The 16,273-nt window shown below is 32.4% G+C and overlaps 1 protein-coding gene across 1 annotated transcript; it reads right to left on the bottom strand.

Moving 5' to 3' along the window:
• Positions 1-3,023: 3,023 nt before the first annotated feature.
• LOC134254080 (acetylcholine receptor subunit beta-like) lies at positions 3,024-4,101 on the bottom strand (the record flags this gene model as incomplete). The annotated part of the gene is made up of 2 exons (XM_062736642.1): positions 3,442-4,101; positions 3,024-3,323 (listed from the first exon to the last, which is right to left on the bottom strand). Coding segments are annotated over exons 1-2 (960 nt in total), but the record flags the coding sequence as incomplete, so codon positions are not given.
• Positions 4,102-16,273: the final 12,172 nt, after the last annotated feature.

The raw sequence follows: 16,273 nt of genomic DNA, 5'->3' as shown, positions 1-16,273 counted from the left end.
TCTGAGCATGTGAGTCTGATCCCCTCTTTTGTATGTAAAATTTATAGTCTTTGACTTCGTCATTTGAATAAATGACATTATTCATCTTTAAGAACGAGTTCTAGTCAATCTTATATATAATAGTTAGCAAAAACTAGCTGCGGTGAGCCTGATTAGCATTGGAAGACATAAATGTATATCTATCCTAGATATGAGACATGATATTGACCTACAAGTTACTAATATTATTTTTAACATTATCTGAAAATTCATTTATCTGCATCTTCTTGCGCACCAGAAGAATTTTATTGCTCATTTGAGATAGTAAAGAATTTTGCCCTTTTTTTGTTCATACAATTAAGAAAATTATTCTTCCTTAGTTATTCGAAACCTTCCGTCTCTGTCGTAAATACAAACATATTTGACTAAATTCACTTCAGTTTTCTTTGCTTGTCACTGACCTAAACTGACTTTAAAAACCTAATTATCTTTAGTTGCAATTACGAAAAAGGAAATAGGACTTAAAATTATTCTATTTAATGTCATAAACTACATTTCTTTTTATTAAGGATTTCTTCGTAATTCGGAGCTATTGCTGTGTATAAATCACACAGACTTGTCGCGTATACGTATTTCATGGGCGCTAGCGCGCAAGTCGGTGAGATTTAAACACCAGTACCACCGTGTATATCACAACATGCGGGATGTATGCTTCCGAAGCGTTAGAAAGGGGGTCAATGTACGTTACTTGTCCATTTTCTCAACTTTCGGATATTTTTCGCCAGTAAGCATATGCCTACAGAAGGAAGCATTGTCTAAGGAGTATATGGATACCTGTGAATCCACTGGACACCTTCTAGTTTTATCAAACACCTCAACATAATTCCGAGGATCGGAGCAAGTTTGCTTGGCAATATTCCTTGTCATTGTCAAAAAATTCTGTTATCTGTATTTACACATATTTAGTCAATATTATTTTTACGTTTGCAGTTTGGATTTTCCTCTGTTATAACAATTTAGTTGTATGTTGATAAAGCTTCGAAGTTCAATAAAAATTAAAGCACGAAAAAAGGTTTTAATAACTTCACAGCTGCTTTTTCTGAGTTATAACCTCTGTTACGGAGTTCTTGCATGTGGAGATTTGGAGCAGCCATAAAAATAAAACGAAGAAAGATTGACGTGTAAAATTTCATTTTATTAATAAAGGATGTTTACTTTATCAATCAAACACAAAATTATATCACTGCTCTTAAATTTGTTTTTCAGCACTATGGACTTGTTAAATGTATGAATTAAACGGGATTGACTGAACTACCTTTTGGAAGTCCATGTAAAATTTATTAATGTATGCATATCCAATGTTTTATTCAGGTTTAGATACTAGTAAATATTTAATTGAGCGAAGTTTAATTGAGGTGAGGCGGATGACGAGAAAAGACTTGCAAGCCTTCTCTCTAATTATGTATCTGCCGATATTTTAAAAACAGCTTATAGAGACAAAAGAGTTACATTTTTGAATAGAAAATGGGGATAAGATGACTCGACCCCAGATTTAAAAAGAAGAAAAAATGGAAAAACGAAGGGGGGGGTCCATACCCCAAGTTCCTGTGGTTGTAAACCTGAAATACATTAATTATTCAATAATGTACTTACGAAAACCTTAGATGATAAAAAAAGTTAAAATAAGGGTTTTTATTATGAAACCAAAATGGGGTTTTAATTTATTAGCATGTGACTTAGTATATGCATAACTGTTACGAGTGCGCAATGAAGCTGTGTATATACCCTTGAAAACTTCAAAACATTTACTGATAGATTAATGTCCTTTTTCAGATTTTTTTGGAAAAGAGTGAAACATAGCAAGAGAAAATCAACGTATATTTAGCTATACACCTCTGTGACCCCTTATGAAACCAAAGGATCATTGAATGGATACTTTGTGGCATTAATTTTAACTTTGTTTGATGATTAAGCATACAAAAACGTACACTGTGTAGCTATAAATTAAGGGTATTCAAATTACTTAGTATTGCAGTAATTATCACAACCCTTTCGAAACATTAACCATAAAGGAATACAAAAGCTTCTTTTTACTGTGGTAAATGGTTTCGTGACAAGCAACGAAACTTTACGTCATTTTGTAAAATAAGCTTGTAATAACGACAAGCGTGAAATTTTTCTTAAATACCAATATCTTTTTTATTTGTATATACAATCCAGAATCTTTTACTCTCTCAAGTGGAAATTAAAAAAAAAACCTCTGGTGCGCAAGATTGTGAGATAAATACAACTATAGATACGAGGGTCATTCAATAAATAATGCAACCTGACATCTAAGGATACGTAAAATTACGTAATACATATTCTTACTAGTTTCAATCCTTCAATGCATTTCCTGTTACCCTTTACACATGCCTTAGGCCAATTTTAATAGTCGCCGCCTACTGACGGCGAACACAAAGTCGCACGACGTTTACATGCATATCAGACCTCCTAACCTCCTGGACTATAGCTTGGCAAAATTTAAATTCTGGTAGAATTATCAAAAATTATCAAAAATTAACTCAACTAACTTTTAAAGATTTATCACAGTGAAAAAAGAATGAAAATATTTTTACATATTCAATTTTTATTGTACTTATTTAAAACGTACATACTAATATATTCAAGGTACTGATTTAAAATACTATAAAACTTCATTGTTTGCATGACATGAAATTATTATAAAATTGGTTTTCTGTCAGCCTTGCAGTTTGTTTTTAAAACCAGTAACATTCATAAAATAGTGTTTTCTTTTCTTTTACTAAATCATGGTTTATATCTGACTGCCATTTGGCACATATTTGCAGTAAAACCATTAAAAAGAAAATATCGCAGTTGTTCACTTTTTGAACAGCACTAGAAAGTACCAACGTATAAACCAAAATAGCAGTCTTTTGGGGTTTTCGGGTTTTCGAGAACTTTTAAAAGTTGTTTTATACCCTCGTGGAAATAAACACGCCGAAAGTATACATCAAAGAAATTATAGTGAGTGTAAGTGTTACCCTATAACAGTATCTGTCCAATTTCTTTCCCCAATGCACCCTGAGGGCGTCGACAGTGTTTTGTTTATGATCATGATCCTCGTCAGAAGTAGTATTGGTGTCTTCATAGTCTATCTTGGGGACTTTGCAGACGCAACAGACTCCACAGACCTTTATACCTTTACTGTAGACACGATGAATAACGACTACACAAAACTGGACAAAGCCTGCCATCAGAAGATCAAAAATCACCTTCATTCCCATATATGTGTAATTAGTAGCTGTTGATCTTGGAATGTGCTCAGCGACTAAGGTAAATTGCTATCGAAAGAAGAATTGTAACCGAAAAACTAGATCTTTCACCACAATTTCAAGGCATCCAAAATACCAGTGTTTGAAGAAATTGCATCAAAGTAAGGGGAAAGATTAGAAAACACACGTGATAGGATGGGTGACGTTGTATCTGAAACTCAATCTTAGCGTTGGAAATCTTGGAAGTTCCATTCTTTCCGAAATAATCAACGTTGTCAACACTGATTTTTGTGTTTTCTAATTTCCAATCTTTGTTTTGTTCGTAAAACTTTGTGTTGACTTCACTCTCAGATGCTTGTAAGATTATTTCTCCCTTAAAGAACCCCCATGCCACTACGTCTATCGAACAATGCTGTGTGTCCCAAGGAAAAGCGAAAAAGTCTGTATTGCAGTACGAAGTAAATACGTCCGTTTTAAACATCAATGCAGAACCATCTCTGTAAAACATTACTGTTTCATCGACCATTTTCTCAAGATCAAATCTGCTGTTATGATTCATCTGACGAATTTCTGGAGTCCAAACTTCTGATTCCTTGAAATACACCGTTTCGAGGGCCCACGAGGAATCCCAAATCGTGGCAATTCTTGAATCTATCCAGGACGTTTCTAAGTATCCACTTACTGAAAATTTACCGTTCATGTCATCAAACTCTATTAAATGAAAAGCGTTGAATGATATGTTGACAACAGTCTTCGTACTGTTTGGTGGTGAATTCTTTGTGTAGTTCTGGAGAAAATCGGTAGAGGGATTGGAATATAACGAAGACGTAGGGGGATATAATGTCATCATGACGATCAAAATTGTATTGACAAACATGGTGCTTTCTGAAAAACCAAAAAAAAGATATATGTATTAATACCGTATAAGTGGAAATTTTAGCGAGACGTAAATTTAGGGATTTGACCTTAAAAAATGGTATTTTAATTTTAGCGAGAAGTAATTTTAGCGATTTAAAAATCGTCACTAAAGAAGATATAACAACTACAACACAATTAATTTTTAGCGATATTTAATTTTAGCGATCTCAGGACACTCGCTAATAATGCCAAAATTAAATCCTCGCTAAAAATTCTACTTATACGGTATATACTGTAGTGGACATAAAAACAAGAAGTATGGGTCATGTGAAGGGCGACTAGACGCTACAGTACATACTCTGTTCTGGCACTTAGGATTTGTTACAATACTTTGTCATTTAGGATCAGAGCCTTTAGAGCGTTTATTAAAGTTTTTTTTTTTTTTTTTGATCTTATAGAAAACATAAGATGAAATAAAATCATGATGTTCAGCCAATGGACCACGAAAATATTGATTGATATGGAGTTATTCGAAAGTCCAGTTTCCACTTCAATTGAAAATGATTCGAACTTGCAACAAAAGAAGCATGTCCTTTCTCCATGACTTTTGAGCAAACGTTCTAACAACTGTGCCACGTGGGCGATGGGTTGTTTTGTTTTGATATGAATTCCGTAATTATTTCGTGTATGAGCAGAAACGAAACCTGTGCAAATGTCTTACAAATTTCTATAACTTTTTATATATCCTGGGTCATTAAGGGAGTCCGATCTTCATGTTTATAAAATTAGAAGTTAAATAATCAAAAATATTTATAAAAGTACCTCTGAATCCTTACAGTTACATGTATGTTAATTTATCAAAAGTATTCCTTTATAGTTAAAAATTAAGGTTAATCATATTATATAGAGAAAATTTCAAATCTCCAGTATTTTTGCAGAAAAAGTGAATCGGAATATCAGCAATGCATTTTCTAATTGTAAATTTATCAAAAAATATATTTTAGGTTGAAAAGGTATAGGTTCCAGGCATTCAGAGAAATTGTCATGATTTTTAGCTCACCTGAGCCGAAGGCTCAAGTGAGCTTTTCTGATCAAAATTTGTCCGTTGTCTGTCGTTGTTGTCGTTGTCGCATTTTCACATTTTCATCTTCTTCTCAAGAACCACTGGGCCAATTTCAACCAAACTTGGCACAAAGTATCCTTGGGTGAAGGGGATTCAAGTTTGTTCAAATGAAGGGCCACGCCCTTTTCCAAGGGGAGATAATCATGAATTTGTTAAAAATTAATGGCATTTTTAAAAAATCTTCTTCTCCAGAACTGCTGGGCCAGGAAAGATGAAACTCTTGTGGAAGCATCCTTAGGTAGTGTAGATTCAAGTTTGTTCAAATCATGACCCCCGGGGCAAGGGTGGGGCCAAAATGGCCGACCCTAGTTTTACATAGGAATATATAGGAAAAATCTTTAAAAATCTTTTTCTCCAGAACCACTGGGCCAGGAAAGATGAAACTCATGTGGAATCATCCTCAGGTAGTGTAGATTCAAGTTTGTTCAAATCATGACCCCCGGGGCTAGGGTGGGGCCAAAATGGCCGACCCAAGTTTTACATACGGATATATAGGGAAATCTTTTAAAATCTTCTTTTCCAGTCATTCACAGCTATGACTAGTGATATTTATCTGGAATCCTCCTCCGGTCGTGTAGATTCTAGTTTGTTCAAATGATGAATGCCTGGAGGGGGGGGGGGGTAAATTCAAGCCCGATGTGCTCAGGTGAGCGCTGTGGCCCCTGGGCCTCTTGTTAAACTTATTTGGTATTTTTTGTTTTCTATTTCCGTCATTTATTCTATAATTTGATACAATATGTAAAAAGGCTTTTGCTACATGTATCATTGCAAGACAACATCGCAAATCACTTTTTATTTCATATCAAGCATAAGTATCTAAGGCTGGATTAATGAAAATCTTATTTCTCTAAAGCTGTACTATTTTATTTTCCTTTTATAGGGTAAAAATGTTATGTTATGTTTTATAAGACTTTTATAAGACCTTTTCTAAGACTTCCAAAAACCTTGAATCTTATAAATAAAGATGAATAAATGAAATTTTTGCATGAAATATTTTATGTTCAAACTTCATTTTGATGCATTTAAAATTAAAATTTGATATCGGGATTTATCCTTCCTGGCTAACTGGCTAAGGATCGGATAACATCAACTTTTTTTGCAGGAAATGAATTTTATATATTTGTATATATAAAGAAAAATAATTTTCAGTGCTCTTTGTTAACTACTTTTCTAAAACGTTCGTCCTATAATGATTCTTCAACACTCGGTAAGCCTCGTGTTTCTTGAAATTTAATTTAATATAGTGAAATCGAGTCTGATAAAACCTTATTATGTACGACGACTTGATATGTACCTATATACATGTATTACTGGCGTATGCTTGTATATTAAAAACAGAAATTGGATGACAATTCATATAATCCACTTTCATACCAAAGTACTTTAAAGTCTAGTTTCTCTTTCGTAGTTATAAATGTTAATCAAAGTGTTTATTAACTAAAGCAAAAATCTGTTTTTTAAAATGAAAGTACATTGTACTAAAATATACATTGCATAAAGAGATGAAAAAGAAAGTTACTTGGAAATTGCTTTGAGCAGTGTGAACTAGGCCACTTAAAAATTACATTGCTGATATGATTATAATTTTAAAGCCATGGAAAGTGAAAAAAAGTTTTACCCAGTATTCAAATGCAGGGGTATTTTTTCTTGGTTCAAAATTATGTGCCTCTACAATTTCCTTACCTTTTGTGGCAAAGGTTCTTTCCTGTTTCTTTTGAAATGGTTCAATGATTTAAAAAAATTATTGACACAGGTTTAAAAGTTCAATACTCTCACGACAAATTGATAACCATGTTATACAAAAGGTACAACAGGTACCGGGGTATTAGTTTTTAAAATGAAAACGGTAAAGACAGCAAGAAGTTGTATTATACAACTGTATATACAGTGAAAACAAAATTAAAAATCTGCATAAAGAGGTTGAATGCGATGTCAGACCCACATTGGAAATTCAGTTGCAAAAACGAACCAGATTGCTGGACCCAGTGATATCTTTCACTGAGATTCCTGGACATCTGAATGAAATGATAAGATATCATGGATATATCTAAATTTCGAACTGAAGGCCACAGCAACAATTCTCCTCATGTAGAGGTTTATAAATACATTTTGCTTTATGAAAAAAAAAAATGCATTTCTACCAATGTACAAAGGATCATTGATATTTCAAACAGATACATGTAGACGGAGAATGGTCTTCAAACTGTTAATGAAGATTGTCGATGAAATATCCTTAAGTATAATTCAAATTAAACCTTATTGAACATTTACTGGACACTGCAAGATTTTTATGAAGTTTTAGACAGCAGTGTATACAATTAATTAATGCGATTTCGGATAAGAAATTATTGAATGAAATGTAAGACAAAAAAAATCGACATCTGTTACTCTACAAAAATAAACTTCAAAGTTGGCTTACAAGAGAACAGAACTTTAAAAGCACTCTCTGAAAGTAATTAAGACATAGGAATATTTTTACGTTAAAGCATTATTTTATATAAGTGTGACGATTTTTCAACTCTTTGCGCTTTACTGAGAGCTGCTCTATCTGAAGTCAAAACAGATAACCAAAGATTTACTGACTGTCATGAACAAAGCAAATAGCAGCTTTAAGTATATATTTGCATAAAGCTTCTCCTTGGATTAAAGATCGTCAATGTTTAACTAGTAAGAATTATTTAACTTTATTTACATTGCAAGACTACACCAAAGGCCAAACTTTTTTTATTCCATCGGTTGAGCATTTAAGAGTTTTTAGTCTGTGCAAAGGGAAACATTGCAGTTTTTAAAAATAAACTACGTGTGTATATCATACATATTGAACTTGGCACTTACTTACTTTCTTTATATATTTTACGCCGACTTATAAAACCTATTATTAGATAGCTTCATATTTAGAGACGTATTTAGCAACAAAAACTAATACCTGCCTTCGGAATAAAATTAATTCAGTAATCATTATAATTCTAATCATTGGCCTAACTATTTGAGTATAACCAGGTTTGGGTCAGTTTACACTTCATAACCCGCAAAGCGAATTATCAAACAGAAAAAATTATCCAAACCAGATTTTACTCGAATAATTCGGCCAAAAATTGGAAATATTTTTTATGTATTTAATTTTAAAACCATTTAACAAAAGGGGGTTATAAGTTGCCTTTATCAATTTTTTTGTTTAAATTTGCCGCTCAATGTACAACCATAGTATGGAAAATGGTGGGAAGCAAAGGAAGTTATTATCTTTTACGAGTTGATGGTATCAGCTCATTTTATGTTATATGTAAGGGATTATCCCCTGCGAGGTGAAATTCATAATTTCAAGAACTTTTATGAATCATTCATGAACATTCATGACTGGTTCATGACTGGTTCATGACTGGTTCATAAAGATGGTTCATGAAATTTATTCATGAATATTTACATTTCCAATGTCTTTGTCCGAGATAAAATTACCAAATGTAAATATACTTTATTTCCCCATCAATGTATTGGCGCGGTTCCAAAAAAAACACGTGCAGGGCGGGACAAACAGCTAGACGAAAGCAGGGCTTGGAGCACGTAGATTGGCGGAATCAAAGCATGTAAATATAAGGAATAACTGTCAGATTTTTCAATTTCATGAAGATGATCAATCGACTGGTTTGCGTGATAATTTTATGCATAAACGCCTTCGGCGTTTATGTAAATTATCACGCAATCCAAATCGATTGATCACTTCATGAAATCGAAAAATAAGACAGTTATTCCTTAAATATATTCATAAAATGTAGTTCATGAACAAATGATGAATACATATGAATATTGGTAGTTTTCAATTTAAAGACAGAAAAAATGTAGAGTTCAAGGTATTATGAATGTTCATGAATTTTCATGAAGACTAAAATAATTGACAAAAATGATTGACAGAAAACACTCAATACTCTCATAATACAACTTTTGCATGCAGATGCAACTGTTGAACAAGCCCCTGGTATAATTTATTTTTAATATCATCTCGGGTCTTTCCGTGAGAGGTCGGAAAAATAACCTCGAATGTATTAACATCACCGGATGTTAAAAATTTATACATCTTCCTGTTTATTCAAATATAGTGTAGACGCAGATAGAAGTTCCTTCTATGGTATATTTTAGGCAATATCATTACATTGAATAAAGTTTAACTCCATATTCCGCAGATGAAAGGTTTCCATGCATTTATTTCAAAGATCGTGAAAAGGGGGAGTTGTAATGGCGTCTTCCTAGTACATTCGAGGTCGTTTTTCCGCTAGTCGGAAAGGCCCGAGAAGTTGCGATTGGTATAATCTATGACGTAAAAAATTCGAATTCTTCATTGATCAAACTTATTTTGATATAAAAAAAATTGTATTTTTAGTGAAAAATTATTCAGATAGTGTTTGTAATTTTTTTTTAAACAGAAATCTTGGAAATTCGAAACTAACGTATTTTTGAATAGGCGCAAACTTGAAAACGCGCGAGACGTTGGAAGTGGGAATTTTTACAGTGGAAGAATCAGTATTTGTGATCTATTATATGCATAGTCACTGTGCCGTTTTCGTATTGCATAATTTTATTTCGATCGGGTTCAATATTCTGCTTATACTAATTATGGTAGCCATGCGGTTTGCCTGGCGTTTTGGCTGTTAGTGATGTTGGCCTCCCTAAGGAGTAAGTTTTATATTGTTATACCCCCCGCTTGAAAAGCGGGAGGGTATATAGTAATCGTTAATTCCGTCCGTCTGCCCGTCCGTCTGTTACGCTTTGGGGTACCCATCTCTTATCCGCAACTCCTCTTATACCACTGAATGAAATTTGATGAAACTTTCACAGAATCTTTATTACATATTGCCATTGAGCACCTCCTATTTTACTTTTTGATCCGACACATATTTTGGGTTTCCCATAGCAAAACATGGACACTGCCATTTATACACATATGGGAAGCGGGGGGTATCATTTATTTTACTTGAATTTATATCTATCTTGATCATCTGTATCTAACAGTATTATGCAATATATTTTATCATGTTTAAATTCTGCAACTACAATGTTCATTTCCAGCATGCGATAGGCATAGGCCTGTTCAGCTCACATGTTAAAGTTACACATTCAATTTTGTATGATTGCTTATGATTTCGATATTTTGTCAAATTCTTATTATGCTTTTGTAATTTGTAGTTTTGTACCCTCTCATGAGGTGTGTCCAATAAACAGTACAGTCACTGATCTTTGTCAACTTTTTTACAAAATAACAGAATATGAAGAAGGAAGACTATATATAGGATCGATCTACTTCATAACTGGTGAGAGACAAAAAATGGAGGCAATCACTGAGTCAGAAATCTGTCTGTAAATGTTACTGTCTATTTGTAAAATAACAACTAATTAAAGCACATTATGATAAATTAATATGTCTCTTTTTTTAATGCAATTTTTGTCTAACTTTGCTTTGAGTTTGGATCCAACCATATAACATACATTAATTATAGACAGAGACTCAAAACATTCATAGGCCTGATTGATCTACAAAATGGCGGTCCAAGAAAATAGGCTTAAATTCCACTCAGAATGTTTTAATTTTGAAAGTGTCTCTGATGCAAAATTAAATGAAACTAAAATGCAAGAAAATACAAAAAAGTCTTATGTTTTACAATCATGGGTACTTTCAGAAAATCTTTCTTTTTGAAGGAAAAAAAGAAGCAGTTCACAAATGTTGATGAGCAGAAGACAAGAAACTCTGGCTGCACAAAAATCTGAGCTCTTGAAAAGGAAAGAAAAAAAGAAATGAAAATATGAATGATATTTAATCAAAGGATCCAAATGATGAAATTCTGGAAATTCCACATGGAGAGACAATAAGGATTTTTGAATTGACCATCTCTGCTCGAACTGCTTGAAAGCACTGAAAACTGTTACCCTGGTGCTGAACAAACTTTTCTCCTAGACTGGAATTAAAAACTGTTCAATTTCTGGCATTAAAACACAATTTGAAACATGCTGAGGAAGGATCCCCCTCTCCTTTTGACCAAGTAAGGTTAAACATTCTGCAAAGAGTCGCATTTGAATTGAATTTTTTTTTATACTTTTACCAGGAATGAACTACATTACTCATTTACTATGGTTTAATGTGTCAGAATTGTCTATTTTAAGTTTTTTAACAAAGATTTTGTTGCCATGGTTGGAAAACAAACAACATTTCTGTGAAATCTTTCAAGATTCTGTATTATAAATCATCTACTGTTACTTTTTTAGCATGACTTCATGCATTTTCATAAATAAACATGAATAATAATATTGCATTTTTTGTATACAAATAAGCAAGAATATTCATGACTGCTAATGGTTCATGAATTTTATTCATTCATGAACATTCCTGAAAAAATTCATCAAATTATTCATGAACAGTTCATGAAGATCCAATGAACTTATTATTGGACATTCTTGAAATGATGAATCTTCATGAATATGACTCTTATTCATGAAAAAAAATATTCATGAATATTCATCAATTTTCTTTCATGAATATAAATTCATGATTTGAAAATGTCCAATAATAAGTTCATAGGATCTTCATGAACATTTCATGAACATTTTATGAACATTTCATGAATAAAATTCATGAAAAATTCAAGGAAATTCATGAATTATTCATGATCGTCTCGCAGGGGATACCCGCGTATCAATACTTATCACATTTTCGTTTGAGTATTTTGCGTACAGGTTCTTGTATACTATTGCTTTATTTACTATTTTCATTATCTACAAAATAAGAATATGTTTCCTGATATGCTTTGAAGTATTTATAAACTTCATTATTTATTATCATATTCTATTGGAATCTGTGTCTATCCGCGAGAAAAAATAAAGCAAGGGACATGCAGTAAAAAAGCGATATGTCGGGCAAACAAAGTTTTGATTTTAAATCAATAAATGATTTCTATCATTAACAGAAATTTGAAAGCAGATTTCGAAAGAAAATTCACAAAATTGAACATACGTAATTGTACAATCAAGGTTATTTTTCAAACATGACGTGTTGGTGTATATAAATACACCAATCCTTGCGCTGACCCAGTATGCTTATGAACAGTTCCCCCGTATGTGATGAATAGTTTAACACAGAAAACAACAAGTCTTTTCATGTTTGTAAACAAAGTGAAAAACGTACAAAAAAGGTCTAAGTAACTAAAATAATAATTTATTTTTTATTAGAGACAATAGCCGAGATAAATTACAAAATCATTTTAACATAGTACCTGTAAATCGTATCAAAGAAGGATATGGAGATAACGAACAGTATTCAATTAGTCCATTAAACAATACAAAATAAGAGCAGAGCAAACATGGACCCCCAAAACATCAGATGTGGGATCAGGTGCCATGGAGGAGTGAGCATACCCTGCCGACCGGTCACACCCGCCGTGTGCTCCTTGTCTCATGATCAGGAAATAACGGAAAAACCCGTCGCCAATTCAGTATATAAATAATGGATTAACAATTGGTATGAAAAACATCAGTCAGCATTTGACTCAATAATAAATTGTATTTGCTGACAAGGTCATTGTATCGACCATAGAACTAACGAAATGATGACTTTAAACGAGACTGATGATATTCTTGTTTCATCAACTTGCTTGTCAATAATTTATCAAATTAATTGTCGACACGTACTATACTGGGGTGTGTTTTTATTTTCCATTTCCAGCTGTTTCTTGCTATTAGATGCTGACCATGTGATAAAATGAATTGATAAAAAAAACAACCAAACAAACAAAAGGATAGGGTCGGATATTATTGATAAGTTGTAAATCAAGAGACCAAGAAGTCAAATTAATTGAAGAGAAGATAGATCATGTAAACAGTTAATATACCATGTCAGTCAAAAAATCAAAAGAATTGAAATATCAAACGTGCACAGATATATCAATGAAAGTCAAGTAGGTGAAGTGCAAGAGGAAGAAATGAAAAATTACATGTGCATAAGACTTACAGGCAAATAGTTATATTTCAAGAGTGACTAAACAAAACGAAAATGCAATACTCATTTCAATTGGAAGTCAATAAGAATTTAATTAATAGCTAATTCGGGAGAATTGAAATATTTATTTTTGCGTATTAATAGCCATTCTCTGTAACCACTTAAACTTTGTTGCCACGCATGGTCACCGATTTTGATGAAACTTCACCCATGCTTAGTACTTGACACCAGAAACAAACATCAAACAAAATTTCGTTGCTATGTGTCTCGGTTGCTATGGCAACCACCGGAAATGTTTGAAAAATCGAAATTTTCAGCCACTTTAAATCTTGACTGTGGCTTAATGAAAACTAAAGCAAACAAACCATTCTCACAAGAACATAACACCTTGATGTCACTTGTACTGTAAAGAAACTGTTTAGAATATATCTCTAAGTAAGTGGTAACCAAGGGTACATTTGGAATACATTTAAAATGCTGAAATATGCTGAAAAACACTCCGTATTCACTAATGGTAGGTGTTACATGCTCAAACTCAATCATCGACTTAAGAAAAACAATGAAAATGTTTGACCTTAAGTATATAAGTTTAAGCAATATTATTCTATAAATAACTTTTATGGTTGCCATGGTAACACAGTGTAACCATGCAAACCCAGTAACTAAGATAGGGTTAATGCTACTGTCTTGAGGAAAAACATGAAAATTCAAGACTGTCAAATATGCATCCTTAGGACCTTGCAACACCAAAACCGTAAGAAAAATTGGGTATAATTGCTACTTTGCAATGTTACCATGGAAACAAAGTACCAGTGCATAAAAGTGAATAACTTTTCGCTGCATTAAGAATTAAATTGCCATTTAATCAAGAAACAAATTAAAGGACTCAGCTTGAATAGTACTTATCTGTTAGAACTGAAGTTGAATATCATATATTGATAAAATTTGATGAATAAAACAACACTGTTGCTATGGTTACCAAGAAGGGAAAATGTTCGATTTTGTGAACTTTATATCAATGTTAAACCCTGTGTGCCAACTTCTTGCATCCACTTAGAGATTGGATGATAGTCAAAATTAAAAGTCAAGTTAGCTGTTAATAAATATCAATCATAAAAGTTTTGGGAATCTACATTTAAGGGTACGTATCCAAGGAAAGAAAATATTTTTCAGGTTTTTAAGCATATATTTTCTACTTATTTCCATAGCAACGCTCTATCTAAAGAACCTAATCTGAATTTTTTCAAATGGGAAAACTTGGAGCACACCAACATCTTATAAAATTGATCATTAGTCATGAGGAAATGTGCTTTTTTTAAAAGACAGGATCAGATTTAAACATACAAAGGTTACTTTGAAGGCTCTCTGTGGTATAAAAACCTTGGCAACCATTGTCAACCAAAATGAAATATCATATTTTGTTCTTGGTATATGTTTCAAGGCTCTTTTTTCTATTATTTGGTCACATTTCATCCTATAATTGTTTTTTTATTTTTACGTGTATGACTTTATAAAATTCTATGAATATTTTTTTTACTTTTTAATACTTTGTTACCATAGTAACGTATGTAGCAGTTGATTTACCAAACATGTTTATCATTCATTTGAGACATCTGTCCTTCAAGTTTTGGAAACAGTCATTGCCAATTGTTTGCTTGCCGCAAATGTTAACTATGGGGCTCTAAACATGTTAAAAAATGGCATTTTTCGAACTTTAAGACATGTTGCCATGGTAACTATAACACATAGCAACCAATTTTTACCTGATTTCAGTTTAGGGCATCAATGACTTTTATCATAGAGAGTTTGGAGAAATTCTGAGACTATGCGTGCCATAGCTCCTATATAAAATTTCAAATCATTACAGAGAATGGCTCTTAAAGCTCACAGAATTTCATGAGTGGCTAAATCAAGAAAATAAATGTGCATGCAAATTTTGAAAGTGGAGGAGTTAAAGTAGAAAATATGAATTTAAAACACAGCTTTAATACAAGAGTTGACACATTTTGATTAGCCTTGAACATGTCAAATTAAGAAAGTGATGAAATATTCAATGTGCATAATAATTATATAATTTAGTTTGCGCTATCTTTGTACGTAATAATTCCCTACCTGTGATATTGTTAATGTTTGGGCCTCTTAGTTTGAGATATTGGTTTGGAAAGCTGTTTTTGTTTTTGTTTTTATCAAAAGATATCAAGTGTCTCAAAAACTTTCCAGGCATTTTACTGATAATATTCTGTTCTCTGTTACCTTTCAATGGTTACTGTTTTAATATTTTGTTCAGAAACAAATTACTTTAATTGAGAGCTAAATTGTTACTTCACGAAAAATTCCAAATCTATTTTTCTATTGTTTGTTTTCTATAAAAGAGATTAACAAAAATGGAACTTTTTAAGTTTTTTTGGACACCAGCTAGAAAATGATCTTTTTAAAGATTAAAATGACAACCATGGAAATGTAATAAACAAATTTATGAATGATATCTTTGCTCTAATAGCCTTAGAACATTTTAATAGAGATAAAACTGTTTGTATTATAATGTTAGGTATAGTATAGCTTTGATTTTCTTATTTAAGCTTAAAAACTTTCAGAAATGAACACTTCATATCATAAAGTTGCTTGATATTACTGATAAGCATTCGACTAAAAAGGATATTCCTAGCAAAACGAATGTTTTTGCATCAAAAAATGACAAGGTTTCATTATTCTACGGGGTCATTTTCTACAATGCACAATGAGAAAAACGACCCCAAGGCCATAAATTCTACAAAAAAGTGAGTCATTTTTCTCCGTAGAATATTGACAACGGAGTCAAATTCCTACGTAGAAAATGTCATCCGGTCAATATTCTACGGGGGTCACTTTTCGTCGTTACACCGGCAAATGTTCAATTCACAAATAAGAATGAACAAGTGGTGCGTATGCAATTTTGTCTAGTCTACGTATTAAAAATACAGTGAAAGGTGCAAATAAAACGATCGATGTATAATTTCATTTCTCAAATTAAACAAAAAAAATTAAATTGATATTTTTCAACATTGCACATAATACACATAACCT

This window comes from Saccostrea cucullata, unplaced genomic scaffold (assembly GCF_032062105.1).
Source record: "Saccostrea cucullata isolate Sc308-1 unplaced genomic scaffold, CSIRO_AGI_Scuc_v1 ctg1492, whole genome shotgun sequence".
Taxonomy (NCBI): Eukaryota; Metazoa; Mollusca; class Bivalvia; order Ostreida; family Ostreidae; genus Saccostrea; species Saccostrea cuccullata.
The sequence above is the reverse complement of the archived record's forward strand: the minus strand, read 5'-3'. Positions and strand labels throughout refer to the sequence as shown.